At 43.9% G+C, this 17,500-nt stretch overlaps 1 protein-coding gene across 1 annotated transcript in view; it reads right to left on the bottom strand.

The window, feature by feature from the left end:
* Positions 1-15,790: 15,790 nt before the first annotated feature.
* Positions 15,791-17,500, bottom strand: part of cyp17a2 (cytochrome P450, family 17, subfamily A, polypeptide 2) — a gene marked incomplete at both ends in the record, with an annotated part of 6,659 nt that continues 4,949 nt past the window's right edge. The window contains 2 exons of the mRNA XM_084042239.1: positions 15,791-16,056; positions 16,511-16,614. Of these exons, the coding sequence (XP_083898365.1) occupies positions 15,791-16,056; positions 16,511-16,614 (370 nt within the window). The remainder of the gene's footprint in view (positions 16,057-16,510; positions 16,615-17,500) is intronic.

The raw sequence follows: 17,500 nt of genomic DNA, 5'->3' as shown, positions 1-17,500 counted from the left end.
TGTGGTGTTCAATATTTTAAGTGTCAATATATATATATATTTTTTTCAATATATTTTGTTCAAGTAAAAGTGGTTTAAATCGGGGGGTGGGCTGTAAAATCGAAGCCCCTCTCCCGAACCTGCTTCAAAAATGTAGCTGGACTCCAAATCATATACCTTTTTTTATGTTTGTCAGCAGCTAGATTAGCTAGTTAGCAGGCTAGCGCAACACAGCTAGCGGGTAAAGGCTAGCATCCAGGTAGCGGTGGCGCAGTGCTAGCGCGGGGCAGAGCAGGGGCGAGATGGAGTACCACTCTGGTGGTAGCCTGCCCCTGCTGGGGAGACCTCGATACTGCCCCGGAACTAACGCTAACGCCAACGGAGGCTACCTCTGTGAGACTGGACACTGCTGTGGAGAGACTGGCTGCTGCACCTACTACTACGAACTATGGTGTAAGTAACTAGTAGCTACTACTATAACTACTACAAAGTATGGTGTAAGTAAATGGCATATAGTGCATTTATTTAGTGCCTTTATCCAAGGCGCTTTACAATGTGCATTACATTCACCCATTCATACACCGACAGCAGAGGAAACCATGCAAGGCACCAACCTGCTCATCAGGAGCAATTAGGGGTTCAGTGTCTTGCTCAAGGACACTTTGACACTAACTCTGGGGGAGCCTGGGATTGTACTGGGAACCTTCTGGTTCCCAAGCTGCCGCTCTACCTCTGAGCCACTGCCACTAAGCAGTGGCTAGTACTTCGGCAGACTTTGATTTCTCCCCCATCGATGTCTCGGACTCGGACGTTTAGCTTGCGTTGTCTGGACGTCCTCAGGTCCATACGGCCTTGACCCCTATTTTTTTTTAAAGATCTACAAACTCCCAACACATTGAATGTTGTGACATGTTTTGAGCTCGTAGATATGCTACTTTCCCTTTGTGTTTATTTCATTTATATATATATATATATTGTTATGAGGTACCTCCCGCTTCAGCTTATAATTAAAAACGTTTAAAAAAAAAAACGATCACAGAACTTCACAAGTTCTGGAAATTTCCACGTTATGAGAGGTTCTGGGTTATCCTTCATGGTTGAAAACAGCCATTTGTATTCCTCCAGGGTTCTGGTTGCTGTGGACGGTACTGATCCTGTTCAGCTGTTGCTGTGCGTACCGACACCGCCGGGCCAAGCTGAGAGTCCAGCAGCAGCAGAGACAGAGAGACATCGGTCTGCTGGCGTACCATGGAGCCTCGTCATATCCCTCCTCCATGCTGGACCTCAGTACGTGTGTGTGCGTGCGTGCGTGCGTGCGTGCGTGCGTGCGTGTGTGTGTGTGTGTGTGTGTGTGTGTGAGAAGGTTGTTACAGTTTAAGTGATACTGTGTGACTTTTTCAATTAAAAAAAGTTATTTTTGATTCTTACACTGGTATATTTTTCACAATAACCATTCCACATGAATTAGTTTTTTGGCAACTTCTCTAAACACTATTAAATACTATTTTAGTCGCGAGTGTCGCCCCTGACACTCCCACCAAAATTACGTAGGTACCAGAAATGTTTATTTATGTATTTTAACTTTAATACTGTACATCGTTTTTGACAACGTTGTTGTTGATTTCTAAAATATCCACAGCGCTAGTATTGGAGCGGTACTTCCATTGCTTTGTTTCAAACGGTCTGAACTCTCCAACGCTCTGTCTGTCTGTCTGTCTCTCTCTCTGACTATCTGCTGTCTCTCCCTAGGTTTCCTAGCATCGTTGAAGCTTCCCTCCTATGAGGAAGTAGCGGCTCAGCCCTCCACCCCTCCTCCACCGTACAGCTCTGTGTTCACCACCCCCCGCTTCCCACAGCCCCCCCGCACACCCCACCCCCACCTCCAGACTGACTCCGCCCACCTCCACTCTGGCCCCACCCACCGTGAGCTGTTGCTGCACTGTGGACACAGCGATGGCCCCTCCTCTCTCAGCTCCGACAACAGGTAACACTAACGCAAACCTTTGATCTTCTTAACACAATCACTGGCAGGTATTAATAAATTCATCCATCCGCTGCTACCAGTGTTTTTTACCTTATTTTGTCGATCCACCGAGCGCCACGGAAGCCACGATGTGGAGACGGATGTAAGGGGGGGGTCTCGTCTATCTGTATGTTGATATTGGCAGTTGAATATGGTTTTCAGCAACAAAAAAAAAAATCCGAGCTAGATTTGTTTCTCTACATCTCATAACATTGGAGTGGACAGAAGTGAATCTTTTTGGGATGACGTCACATCTGTCCATTCCTTCTCTCACAGTCAAGGGATCATTCATAGGTTGCGGAAGAGCGCCCTCTAGCGTAATTAAAAAATATATATTTTTTATTTTTATTGACGTAGATCTACGTCAATGGCAGTCAACGGTTGGATTTGAAATTACGTAGATCTACGTCAATCGCAGTGAATGTGTTTATACAAGACATCCTTTATACACACTAAACCACTGTTTCACAAACATTGGGTTGCGACCCATCTTTTGGCCGTGGACACGTTTTCATGGGTCATGAGTAAATATCCTTTTTTGTTTGTTTGTTTGTCTCCTTCTATAACAATTATTTACATGAGTAAATATCCTTTTTTGTTTGTTTGTTTGTCTCCTTCTATAACAATTATTTACACGAGTAAATATCCTTTTTTGTTTGTTTGTTTGTCTCCTTCTATAACAATTTCAGTCTTTTTCATCAACATTTCAAACAATTACAAACAAAAATGATTCTATGCATTTTCAGAAATAAAATAAATTGTGAAAATAGCCGATCTACAAGCTCACAAGACTTTGATATACGACGCGTTATGAAAACTTTTTAGATCAGCTATTTTCACTATTATTGAAATAGGTATTTTTGTAGGTTTTGGTCCAATACCATAATACCATTGCTAATATTGCTACCACTGTTGCAGTATTGCTACGATAAACAATGTTTTTGACAAATGTTCGCCTATAATGACAGTGAATTTGGTTGCAGACAAGAAAACGCCTAATTATAACATGTGTCAGGTGTCAAATAAAAATGTACGGGCGTGGGTTGAGATGCACACAGCATCCATCTAAAATCTGATGAATCTGCAAAGAATATTCAGAGTTGAGGAAAAATTCTGCATTAAATTACAGAATTTTAGGTTAAATGTGGACACTAGTGGGTGGCAATTGCCATCCCCTGAGACCCCAAATGACACCCCTGACAGAGCGACCAGACCGCCTCACTGTAGAGGTCAGGCCTGTACCATTCCCCTGGTGTACAGTACACCACACCACACCACACCACACATTCACCCACCTTATGTGGATGACTCATGATAAAGGGATGTCATAGGATGTTAATTGCTTAATTGCATCAGTACACCTGTATTGGGAGATATGTTATTTTCGGCTTTAGTTAATGGTAGGGTTAGTGTTATTTGGGGGCTAGAACAAAAGGTTTTTGTTAAAAGGTTCAAACTCTATATTCTGATTGTAACCATTGCTATAGAGTTTGTTCAGTTCCAGGGGTCTCCCTCTCTCTCTCTCTCCAGCTCTTTAGTAAACAGAAAATACGCTTTCAGGTGGGTTGCCAATTTCAGCCAATCAAGAGAAATTACCTATTTATCAGCTTCAATTTGATGTTCCAGTTCCAATTTTGTCTGCTCATTTCTTTGTGTCATCAATTCCACTTGTTTATCCTGTATCCTGCGTGAGTTGTCTCTCCTGATTGGATAAAATGTGTATCCGTACATGAAAATGCATTTTCTGTTTATTAAAGAGCTGGAGAGACAATATAGAGCGATTTAACACTTATTTTAACACAAAAATATCACTTACCCTAACTTGGGCCAGAAATGTCAACGTTTTTTTTTTTAAATGGCATTCATAAAATCACCATCCTAAAATGTTGATGTCCTCACAAATATAGAAATACAAATGCGTGTGTGTGTGTGTGTGTGTGTGTGTGTGTGTGTGTGTGTGTGTGTGTGTGTGTGTGTGTGTGTGTGTGTGTGTGTGTGTGTGTGTGTGTGTGTGTTTTCACTCCTGTAGCTCCAGCTGTTCCTGTGACTCCTGCTGCCCCTCCTCTCCCTGTAGCTTCTCCCTCTCCGCTCCCGTTACCTATGAGACTGATACAAGCCACGCCTCCACGCCAAGCGAGGCCACGCCCCTAACCTTGGACATCACCATGGAGACGTTTGCTGCCGAGGCAACCTGCCTGGAGACGCCCACAGCAGGGGCAGGGGCCGTTACGGTTTCTACGGTAACCATCGATCTGACTGGTGATTCTCAAGAAGCTTCGCCCCCTAGTGACGAATACGGAGCGGTGGGCGGAGTCATCGCCTCATCATCGGTTGCTAAGCAGATGGTTACCATGGCAGTTGTTAGCGGAGAAGCCACCCCCCAGCCTTTGTCCTCTCCAAGCTCAGTGAAAACACTTCCTGTTGAAACTATATCCCCCACAATGCTACAGGAAAGGTCTATTCTTGATCAGGCTCCATGTAACCCCAAAATCATCCCTCTTAGCCCACACACTGTCCCAAGTCTAGACAGCTATACCCCAATAATTAGCCCCAGTACCCTGAATATAGTCCCTTGTCCAAATACCAGTATCTTAAATAAGGTTTGCAGTCCAGCCTGTAGTCCTTCTGCTGTTACAACTCCAGTCCCTTCTAACCTAATAACTACCGATCAGGGACTTCTATCTTACCCAACTCTTTCACCCAGTTCCCTAACCCTACCCCTCTGTTCAACATCCTTATACCTCAGTTCTCCAACTCTACCCCTAAGTTGTCCAAATGTACCCCTCCGTTCTCCAACTCTGCCCCTCAGTTCTCCAACTCTACCCCTCCGTTCTCCAACTCTGTCCCTCAGTCCTCCAACTCTACCCCTCAGTTCTCCAACTGTACCCCTCCGTTCTCCAACTCTACCCCTCAGTTCTCCAACTGTACCCCTCCGTTCTCCAACTCTGCCCCTCCGTTCTCCAACTCTACCCCTCAGTTCTCCAACTCTACCCCTCCGTTCTCCAACTCTACCCCTCAGTTCTCCAACTCTACCCCTCCGTTCTCCAACTCTACCCCTCCGTTCTCCAACTCTACCCCTCCGTTCTCCAACTCTACCCCTCAGTTCTCCAACTCTACCCCTCCGTTCTCCAACTCTACCCCTCAGTTCTCCAACTCTACCCCTCAGTTCTCCAACTCTACCCCTAAATTCTCCAACCGTACCCCTCAGTTCTCCAACCATAACCTTAAGTTCTTCAACCGCACCCCTAGGTTCTCCAACTATACTTCTCAGTTCAACAGTAGCCCTAAATTCTCCAATTGTACACCTTAGTTCTCCAACCATTCCCCTAAGTTCTCCAACCGTACCCCTAAATTCTCCAACGGTACCCCTCAGTTCACCAACTGTACCCCTCAGTTCCCCAGCCCTGCCCTTAAGTTCTCCAATCGTATTCCTCAGTTCAACTGTACCCCTACATTCTCCAATTGTATCCCTTAGTTCTCCAACCATTCCCCTCAGTTATCCAACAGCACCCCTCAGTTCCCTAACCCTACCCCTTTGTTCTCCAGTTACAAACTCTACTGGTGGTCTAGTTCTTACCCCAACCCTGCACCTCAGTTCCCCAGTAACTAACTCAGCTGATTGTCCAGTTCTTACCCCTACCCTACCCCTATCTTCTCCTGTAACAAACTATACTGATGGACCCGTTCCTGCTCCTACCACTGACTGTGATGTAACCTCTAACCTGACTCCATCCCCAAACAGTCGTGAAGTTTCTGCCCTGACAGCAAACGCACTGGAGGTCCCTATCTTGACCCCCAACCCCAACACTGTAGATCATAACCCTGATCCTAGGGTCACCCCAGTCTCAAACCCAGAAGTATGTCCCAGTTCAGACATAGTCCCTCGTTCTCCTTGCTCACCGAAAGTCCTTTCTTCAGGTCCAGTAGAATCTGCTTCCACTCAGACCACCTCTGTCCCAGGTCGAGTAGATGCTTGCACTGTCCCAGGAGACTCCGTTTCCACCCTAGGTCCACTAGAATCTGGTTCTTCCCCACAAAAATCTGGTTCTGCTCCTGTAGAAACTGGTACTGTCCCATTAGATTCTGGTATTGTCCCAGTAGAATCTGGTACTATGCCAGTAGATTCTGGTACTATGCCAGGAGAATCTGGCTGTGACCCAGTAGATGATTCTCGTACTATCCCAGGAGATTCTGGTTCAGAACCTGGTTCTGCCCTGGGTCCAGATGTGTCCGTTGGTCTCCTGCTCCCGAATCCGGCCTTCACCCTCCAGCCTGCCGGGTGTTCTCTCTCCATCTCCCTACCTTCTCCTCATAGTCCAGACCCCGTCCTCTCCTGCTCCTCCTCTCCTCCACGCTCCTCCCTTCTCCTGGACCCCCTCACGGCTCCGCACCAATTGGAGACGCCATCTCATGGCTCCTGCCTCCTCTCTCCCAACCAATCGGAGAGGGCATCTAGCTCTCTGTCGCCCACTCCTCGCTCCACCCAGTCGCCTCCTAAGCAGACGCTGTTCTCGCCGTGCGTGGACGTGTTCGAAGCCAGCCCCCCCACCTGGGAGGACGACGATGAAGACCACGAAGATGACGATGACGATGACGTCGGAGCGGACGAGAGTCAGTACCGACGGCGGAGGCTGACGGGAGACTCCGGGATCGAGGTGATTCAGATTCAATTTTGTTTGTAAAATAGATGCACTGGTCAGGTGCATACATGTGCAAATATTAAGCTGGGAAGCTCCACTGCAATAAAAACGTAAAAACAACAGTTTAAAACAGGATTATAAAATTATTATAAAGTAAGTAAGTAAGTTGAATGTTCCCCAGCCTGCTAGTGTGTGCTTTGAGGCACTGTTTCTCAACCTCAGGTCCGGGACCCACCTAAGACTTCCAGACCTTTACAGGTCTGTACTTCTGAGAGTTACAGAGACTCTATCTCTGAGTTACAGACCCGTAAAGGTTCATTTTCAACCACCTGGTGGTCTCCGGATCTGAGGTTGAGAAACAGTGCACTCCCCCCCATCGGTATTGTGGGCAAAGCTTTCGCAACGTGTTTGGAGCTTGTCGATCTGCTATTTTCAGCGAAAGCTTTCCCCACAATAACAAAAAACAGAAAAGACCCTAGTATAGAGCCCTGAGGGTCACCGGTCAACCATATAGGGTTTAAGTGGTTAAGGTTCTTGTAATCCTTTATTATAGGTGTGTCGCTGTCAGGTGGAAGAAGAGGACGAGGAGGAGGAGGAGGAAGAGCAGAGGTTAGAGGAAAGAGGAAGTGATGTCGCCGAACTCCACGACAGCGTTGATTGCCCCGCCAGAGGTCTAGTGACCACCATCACCACGGGGGCGGAGCTTATTCTACGTAACTCCTCCCCTGGCACCACCACCATCACCACCACGCCATTGGCGGAGGACGGCGGCAATGTAATCATCGTCGTGGAGACTGCTTGATTGATTTTTTTTTTACCGTCTATAACAGAAGGAGAACGTGGAAAGAGATGCAGAACGCAGCTCGCTGGCGTGAGTGTGTGTGTGTGTGTGTGTGTGTGTGTGTGTGTGTGTGTGTGTGTGTGTGTGTGTGTGTGTGTGTGTGTGTGTGTGTGTGTGTGTGTGTGTGTGTGTGTGTGTGTGTGTGTGTGTGTGTGTCTGTGTGTGTGTGTGTGTGTGTGTGTGTGTGTGTGTGTGTGTGGTTTGTCAGACCAGCACAGAGAAATAATTCATTTTTGAATTGAGTTTAATTTAGTTGACCATATTCACATGGTGGCCATTTAGATCTTGAACAAAAGTGAACTGGACTACAGTTAGCTGGACTGGACAAAAGGGAACTGGATTGGACTAAACTGATCTGAGCTGAGTTGAGCTGGACTGGACTAAACTGGACTGGACTATTGTGAAGTGTTAGTCATGCATAGCCAGACGATCGGATATTTCCGCCTATCTCCGCCTAACAATTGTCTGGACACATTTACAGTAAATTCATTGTATGTGCTTGGTTGGCCGGCGAAGGTAACCGGTGACAAATCTCCGCCCAACGTTTCTTCTTTTTTTAGGACACGCCCCCTTTACCACACCGACTGAATGCCTCTGCCGCAGATTAGGAAGGACCACCCTCCGTCCTTCGCAGTGTTGGAAGGAGTACCAGTAAAGTATCAATACTGCAATGTACATAATACTCTGTTACAAGTAGAAGTCCCGTATTCAGTAAAAGTACAAAAGTATCGGCATCAAAATTTTAAGTTTCATATAATTGTAGTCTACTTAAAGTACAATATTTGCCTGTGAGATGTATATAGTGGAGTAGAGTAAAAATACTGAACATTTTAAATACTCCAGTAAAGTAAAAAACCCTCAAGTATATTGAGTATATGTACTTAGTTACTTTCCACCACTGAGTCCTTCGCATTGATTCTGCAATGCAGGTTTACTTATCAGTAGGCGGAGATCTTTGAAAGTCTGGGTACGCAAGACTAAATGAGAAGAGGTGGACTAACAGTTAACTGAGACTAAATGAGAAGAGGTGGACTAACAGTTAACTGAGACTAAATGAGAAGAGGTGGACTAACAGTTAACTGAGACTAAATGAGAAGAGGTGGACTAACAGTTAACTGAGACTAAATGAGAAGAGGTGGACTAACAACAGTTAACTGAACTGGGACTAAACTGGACTGAACTGTGAGGAGGCATCAGTGTGATTGACAGACACGTTGGAGGATGATTCACCCTGAATACTGAGCACCCTCACTACAGTAAACACACTGTGTGTGTGTGTGTGTGTGTGTGTGTGTGTGTGTGTGTGTGTGTGTGTTGTGTGTGTGTGTGTGTGTGTGTGTGTGTGTGTGTGTGTGTGTGTGTGTGTGTGTGTGTGTGTGTGTGTGTGTGTGTGTGTGTGTGTGTGTGTGTGTGTGAGCAGAGACTTTGATGTAACAATTAAACAATGGGGACCTTTAGGCACAAACACAAAGAACAGAGAACTAATGACATCATCCCCCTTGTCTCTCTCTCTCTCTCTCTCTCTCTCTCTCTCTCTCTCTCTCTCTCTCTCTCTCTCTCTCTCTCTCTCTCTCTCTCTCTCTCTCTCTCTCCCTCTTTCTCTCTCTGTCCGCTCTACCCTAAATGCCCTTTACACATGCACGCACGCTCGCTCGCTCGCTCGCTCGCACACTCTCTCACACACACACACACACACACACACACACACACACACACACACACACACACATCTAAGTCAACACACATCACAGCCTAAGTACTATTGGTTTTCGATTGATTGATTGATTGATTGATTGATTGGAATGTGTGACAAATGTGTTTAAGGAGCACTTCATCCATTTTCAGTGTATCTTCGCGTAATATTGGTCCTCATTAATGCTCATTATAAAATGGCGCCATTTCTGTCTTCTCACTCTGTGTTCTCAGAGGGAGGGCTGTGGACAGTTCAGAAACCTGCCTACCGGTGACATCATCGGTAGACAGGTTTGGTCACTTCAAACAAGATTTCAAACATTTTCATTCTTTATTATTATTATTATTTAGTTTATTACAAGATTCAGCATGCTAGCTTTCCAGGAAGAGAAAGGCTATAATTTCTATTAGCTTGGAATCCCCATCGATGATGTCACTGGTAAGCAGGTTTCTGAACTGTTCAGTGTTCATAGTTTGAAAATGGGTGAGGTGCTTCTTTAATGTCCAGAGGTTTGCCAGTCTAACAGTACAGAATGTGAACACATTTTCCACTGGTAAAACAATCTAACAGTATGACTGTTATTGATATGATAACTATGAACGTAAAGAAATTATAATATTAATTAATCTATTTTAAGAATCACTGATAGAGGGGTTGTTTACAATTGTAATGTTTGTAAGTGTCACCATAGCAACTGGATACATGGGAACAGCAATATTTTCATCAGCAGGTGCGCGTGCGTGTATGGGTGCGTGTGTGCGTGTGTGTGTGTGTGTGTGTGTGTGTGTGTGTGTTTGTTTGTTTGTGTGTGTGTGCCTGCGTGCGTGCGTGCGTGTGCTCGTGCACGCACAGAGGCCTGACGATGTGTTGAAGTCGGTAACATTTTGGAATGGGATTTCTGAGACGCAGTTCTCTCTCATAAGGCTAATTTGGAATCTACAGCTAACAGCGCGTCATGCCGTGACACTTTGTTAGCTGGCAGATCAGGTTTTCTTGGCAAGCAACGCCCAAATTAGCCCTCAGACGTTCATCTTTCTACGTGTGTGCTGTTCATCAACTTTCACGTGTGTGTGTGTGTGTGTGTGTGTGTGTGTGTGTGTGTGTGTGTGTGTGTGTGTGTGTGTGTGTGTGTGTGCGCGCGCGTGCGTGTGTTCGTTGTCAGATGTGTTGTAAAATCGTTTTTTTTTTAACATTGTGGGACCGGAGGCCATTATTTTAAAGACCGGAGCCTCTTAACCAATAAGAGAGGGAGGACACAGTGACATCATCGATGTCATCACCTTGTGGAAACTAACTGACCTTACATGGAGACAGGAATCAAACGGATATCTCAACAGGAAGTACTTTGTGTGTTCAGCCATCGTCTCTGGTCGACCCTGTGTTCTATGCTGCATTCTAACACACTGTTTCTCAACGTCTGGTCTGGGGACCACCACGGGGTCCAAATGGACCCTTACTGGTCTGTAACATTAACACTGAGGATTTTACAGTGTAGATTGGGGTCCGTGGTCTACTGCATATCAAACTAGTGGTCCTTGAAACTAAAAACATGTTGAGATTCACTGACCTAAACTAATACTGGAACCCCAATCTACACTGTAAAAGACCCATAAGGGTCCATTTGGTTCCATTTGTCTCTAAGAGTTATAGACCCACAGGGAGCAATTTGGACCCCCTTGGTGGTCATCGAACCCAACGTCGAGAAACAGTGTTCTATCTAACACACTAATGTTGAAATACAAGCACTCTTATGAACCCGCTCGCCCCAAGGGACTGTGGGTAAATCTTTGCCAACACAAAGTACTCGTATACTGTACTTAACGTACGTATGGGTGCCTGCGAAGGACAAACGTCTGTTGGACCTCACTAAAGGCAAACTATCAACGGGGATGGGAGGGTACATTGTGACATCGTAACGATGGAGGACACGGCATAAAATGTTTGATTTGTGATGATTGATGGGATGGAGGGTCAGTGTTGGGGAGTAGTTTAACTACCGTTTACAGCGTGGTAGTTAAACTATAAAACCACATAGCTTTTAAATTTGTTAAGGTATTCTTTCTATCAAATATCTGGGTAGGTTTCAATCAAAACAGCAACCTTTGTAAGGGTTGCAAAATGGCAGTAAAATGCTGCCAAATTCATAATGTCCATGATTGCTTATGGCTTGTATTGAAGGATTGATTTTCTGACCACATAGCTCATTCTATTTTTTTATTTTATTTTTTACAATTAAGGTCCTTACAGACAGGGAATGCTTTTTGTGTGATTGATTCATCCAAAAATATATATTTGTTTGTTTGTGTCATGAGTACGCCCACTCAGAATGTGACTAATACATACAAAGAGATGACATAAAGCAAATTGTGTTTCCCGCAACTGGGTTGATTTTTCACTGCGAATAAAAGCATCAACTTGTATGAATGCGGCATCGACCTATATGAATAATCTGATGCGAAATATTCACTGATGCATTTTTTGATCGTTTATTCTTCATGCTTCCGGGGTGTAAGGACCTTAAAAGAGCTGACAAATGTAAAAAAAAACTATGTTTTTTTCATGACGTAGCTTCATTGTAGTTAGCTACTTAAAAAACAAAAACTACTTTCAGCTAAGCTCGTCTCCTCTCGCAGACACCAGGGTTTATTTCCAGTGTAGAGTCACTGTAGTCACTTCCCCAACGCTGTACACTCCAGCCATCAGTTGCTATAGGAACGAACGTGTGATGACAGATTTACACAAAGATGTTAACATTCAGAGGTTTTTATTTTTAGTCTGTGGAGGAACTTTCAGTGGCACAAAGTGATATTTTTGTTGAACAGTGTTTGACCCGTATATGTACTGAACTGAACAGAGACAAAACCTATCGTCGCTGTCGGGGAGAAACCTTGTATCTCCATATTTCAACTTCTTATGTTTGTTTGTTTTAATTAATGCCCTACTTCGTCGTTAAAGAGTGTCGCTCAAAAGGAGCGAAAATAGCCGATCTACAAACTCACAACGCGTCGCATTGCATTGAAAGTGGTTAAGTGTGTCTGGGTTTTTATACATATTGAACCAGTGAAAAGTATTAACAAGGGGGCGTGTGACTTAATAACTACGCTGGATGTCCTGATAAGTAACAGGTTTCCACCCGACAGCCACAATATGGAATCTACACGTTATCTAATTCAAATGTATTGGTGACAGTTTATATCACAGACCATTAATTTCATATTAATTTCTAGATATTCACGGTCGAGCAGTTAAAATCATACTGTGTAACATTAATTTCTGTAGTCTTTTTTAGCGACATCTCTGGTAGCTCCATGTCATTACAGCATCTGTCTATGGTATGTTAGAACTGCAATTCCCAGAATTCAGTTCTAATCAAAACCATGGAAGTACTGCTCCAAAACAAATACTACTACTAAAAATGTTACACAGTACGATTTTAACTGCGTTAAAAAACTAAACTTTGTCCCTTCATCCTCTGAGCCCAAGAGGTCAAAACTTTGAATCCCTATCCAAGTGGATCAGATTCTGATTTCTGGTGTTGAAGATATAATTGATTAAACTTACGTATATTTCTTATTGACATAATGTTTACAGAGATGATTCTATGATCACAGATTGGATATCAAAGTGATCCTAATCCTGTTTTTTGGTTTTAACTAACTGATCCAAATCTGATCTACTAGAATAGGGATGAAGAAATTAATAAATGTTGAAGTCTTGTAAATCAGTAAATCCAGGTTGGAGTTTGTTCCACGGTATGTATGAAGGAAACACAGTTAGTTTGAGAGTTAGGCTGTGTTCACACTGTCAGCCCAAATAGATTGGAATCAGATTGTTTTTCATCAAGTCTGAACAGCATAAAACCACATGGAAACTGAGTTTCGTTAATCAGATTTGAACCACATTTCTAAACCTAGTTGGTAAGAAATGTGATTCCAATCTGACTTCTAATTTTGTGTCTCAGTGTGGACACTCGCACACAGACGCCTGTCTTATTCTTTGTCGTATATTGGTGTCACTCGACAAAAAAACAGCTAATCTACAGCTCACGACATGTCACATTGCGACGGGTCGTGAGCCTGTAGATCGGCTATGTTTGACACTCTATGTATACACAATTCCACTCTGATCGCTTGCAAATAACAGTCAGTCCTAAAGTTGAGATTTGAGAAACAAATCAGATTAGCTTGCAGTGTGAACAAGGCCTTAAACTAAAGTTAAACAGGATCACACACAGTTTGTTTGGGACTTAAGTTAAAGGAGTATTTCACCCCAAAATGACCCCCCCCCCCCCCGCCAATCATTTACTCCATAAAGCCTTGAATTCATAAGTAAATGAATTATCCATGATATATTTGTTTTGTGTTTTTGTCACATTCCTGAATGAAGAATCCAAACATGAAGAGAATATTTGGTGGTGAATTGAATGAAATAGGCGTCCCAAGATTAATAGGAGCAAAACTATATGAATATATTCTCTTCATTTGTGGATTCTTCAGTGAGGAATGCCAAAAAAACTCAATAATTATCCATGAATTAAATGCTTCATGGGTTGAGTAATTTCTAGGGGAAAAAAAACATTTTGAGGTAAAGTGCTCCTTTAAAGTTTAATTAAAAGGTTCTTGTCACAGACAGTTGTTTTAGACATGAGTTAATGACTTGAAACTACGGGGCACAAAAGGTCAAAGGTGAGAGTTCAAGTGGTCGATGTTGTTTGTTGATGTTGTGGTTGACGGTGTGTTTATTTATGCTTTTTGTTTACTTGAACTAAAAATCTATCTCCATGGTTACCATGTGCCATTTCTACTCGATAAACTGTTAGTAACTGAACTGTAGTTGGAACTGTTAATATGACTGACTGGATGGATGGATGGATGGATGGATGGATGGATGGACGGACGGATGGATGAATGAATGGACGGACGGACGGACGGATAGATGGATAGATGGATGCAGTGGTGGAAGAAGTACTCAGATTTTTTCTCAAATAAGAGTAGCAATAGCACAATATAAAACTACTCTGTTACAAGTAAAAGGCCTGTATTCAAAATGTTACTCGATTAAAAAAAACAAGTATTGGCATCAAAACATACTTAAAGTAGCCTACCGAAGTAAAAGTACAAACATTTGTCAAAATGTCTCAAACGTTTAAAAAAAGGCAACACAATGTGAGCATGTAGATCAGCTATTTTCGAAATACCGGTATCCTAAGTATAAAATAGTACTTGAGTAAATGCACTTAGTTATTTTCCACCACAGGATGGATGGATGGATGGATGGATGGTGGGTCATTGATTGATTGATTGATTGATTGATTGATTGATACTAGTACCTGTTATCAGAGTACTAAGGCAGTCCATATTTGGGACCCTATCTCTCTTTCTCTCTCACACACACACACACACACACACACACACACACACACACACACACACACACACACACACACACACACACACACACACACACACACACACCCCTACAGGCCTATACAACAATCACCATGGGGTTTTGATCATACTAAGACATTAAGTTGAGAGAAGAATATTAACACAAATAATATTTTTTCCATACAATTCCCTCAAGTTATTATCTTATTAACCTGATTATTAACCAACTATTGATAATGAATGTCCATCTCCTCTGAGGTTCAACTTCTCCAGTGTGTGTGTGTGTGTGTGTGTGTGTGTGTGTGTGTGTGTGTGTGTGTGTGTGTGTGTGTGTGTGTGTGTGTGTGTGTGTGTGTGTGTGTGTGTGTGTGTGTGTGTGTGTGTGTGTGTGTGTGTGTGTGTGTGTCCTATCTAAAACAGCCTGTTGTAATATGTGTTTCTGAAAATATAATGAATAAAGCTGTCAAAACTACTGGAATGACTCTCCTGTCAGTCAGTCAGTCAGTGTCAGTCAGTCAGTGTCAGTCTTTTTGTCAGCATCAACAGCTCTACATCATGTCCTGTGGCGCCCCCCAGAGCATCAGGAGTGTTATTGAATTATATAATTGAATGAATTCATTAAAACTCACAATTCTTATCTGAGTAGAAAATAATAAAATAGTTCTTATCTAAGTAGAAAACAGACAGTAGTATTGTTTTCCAAGAAATTCAATTTCACACAAGAAATGAAAAGTTGAAAACAATATAATCCGCTGTTATAATCTAACTCAACTAAAGTTCAAGACAATGCTAGAAAAACTAATTTAGAAAACTGCAGAACAAGACACAAGTACAGAGCCAAAGGTCAAGTTTACTAAGTATTGAGGGTTTAAGGTAAAATATTTGAAAATACACATTCAGATTAATCCAATTTATTCAATTTTTATAAAAACAAAACATAGATTTACACAATGCTGATGATTGTGCTGTCACACAAGTCTATGAAGCTATCTATGAAATCTATGAAAAAAGTTTAATCTGCAACACAATGTTATACAATATGTAGTGTTTGGTCAGTAACAGGGGTCTCCCCGTCTCTCCATCTCTTTAGAAAACAGAAAATACATGTGGGTCACCAGTTTCAGCCAATCAGCATCTTTTTGTGTCATCACTTCCAATTTCACTTTGTATCCTGTACAAGTTCTCTCTCCTGACTCTCTCACATACAGCACTCTAAACTCCGCCCCCTCATTCTCTGGGCCCCTCCCACCCCTCCCTAGGGGAAACCACCACCTTATAAGGAAGTGGCTGCAGCACCACCCCCAGACGACCCTGCAGGTCAGGGGGCGGAGCTCCCTGTGGCAGCCGGAAGCTCATTCGCTGCAGCATGGAGGACAGGAAGAGGAAGAGCTCCATCCTGGCCAGGGATTCGCCGACGCAGACGCGAGGCCCCGCTCCAAAGGGCAGGAAACAGGAAGGGGTGAAGCGCCGTCCCTGGTCGTCAAGGAAACGCTCTGTAGGGGGATGGGGAAAGGTTAAAGTGTGTGTGTGTGTGTGTCTGTGTCTGTGTCTGTGTCTGTGTGTGTGTGTGTGTGTGTGTGTGTGTGTGTGTGTGTGTGTGTGTGTGTGTGTGTGTGTGTGTGCGCGCGTGCGCGTGCCTGCGCATACGCTCGTTATCGGCTTAAATTAATGCCCAAATGATTTTGTCCTTCTCTAAAATGATGTGTGCTTGTAACTTATACTGTAGTTTGTTTGTCCTACTTTGCAGTGCAAACAAATAGTTGAAACGTCTTGAATCTCATTGGCTCTCAACCGGAAGAGCAAAATTCATGCTAAAATTCAGTACATGAGCAAATAGTGAATTGTATCCGTGGAGGGAGTGTGTGTGTGTGTGTGTGTGTGTGTGTGTGCGTGCGTGCGTGCGTGCGCGCGCGCGTGCGCGTGTGTGTTTGCGTGTGCGTGTGTTACCAGGTGTAAAGAGGTCAGGTTTATCCCAGAGCTGCGGGTCATGGTGGATGGACCACATGTTGACCAACACCCGGGTACCACAAGGGATAGAGTGACCTCCGATACTGAGAGAGAGAGAGAGAGAGAGAGAGAGAGAGAGAGAGAGAGAGAGAGAGAGAGAGAGAGAGAGAGAGAGAGAGAGAGAGAGAGAGAGAGAGCATTTAGACCAAAATTAATGGGTAAGACTAATATCCAGATGGAAAACTCTCTCTATCTCTCCCTATCTCTATCTTGGCTTGAGAGACTATCTATATCAACCACTCCACGGCCCACGCCACTCTACCTCCCAGTGAAGCCTAATTAATGCTCCACCGCGTGATGGTGTCACATGGCGCAGAGAATGGCAGCGAATAGCAGACCTAGAAGCGTAACGGCGACCAGTCACACCCTCTGTTCACAAAACCTGTTGATAGGTATCAAACCTGTCAGGGTGATTAGGATACGTCTGGACCTGTTCCATCATGTTTCTGTTATTCTCAGAATGAGAGAGACTCTGTTTAGGTACGAATCAATTTGCTCTCTCACACCCCCCCCCCCCTCTCTCTCTCTCTATCCATTTCTCTCTGTCTGTCCTTGTCTCTCTCTCTCTCTGTCGCTCTCTGTCTGTGTCTCTCTGTCTCTGTCATTTTCTGTCTCTCCCTGCCTGTCTCCCTGCCTGTCTCCCTGTCTCCTTGCCTGTCTCCCTGTCTCCTTGCCTGTCTCCCTGCCTGTCTCCCTGCCTGTCTCCCTGCCTGTCTGTCTGTCTGTCTGTCTGTCTGTCTGTCTGTCTGTCTGTCTGTCTGTCTGTCTGTCTGTCTGTCTGTTTCTGTCTGTTTCTCTCTCTCTCTCTCTCTCGCTCTCTCTGTCTCTCTCCTTCTCTCTCTCTGTGTTTCTATTTCTCTGTCTCTCTCTCTGTCTCTCTTTGTCTCTCTCCCTCTCTCTCCCTCTCTCAGAACAGATCATAGGTACCAG

The sequence above is a fragment of the Gymnoscopelus microlampas genome (assembly GCF_963454915.1).
Source record: "Gymnoscopelus microlampas genome assembly, chromosome: 19".
NCBI lineage: Eukaryota > Metazoa > Chordata > Actinopteri > Myctophiformes > Myctophidae > Gymnoscopelus > Gymnoscopelus microlampas.
The sequence above is the reverse complement of the archived record's forward strand: the minus strand, read 5'-3'. Positions and strand labels throughout refer to the sequence as shown.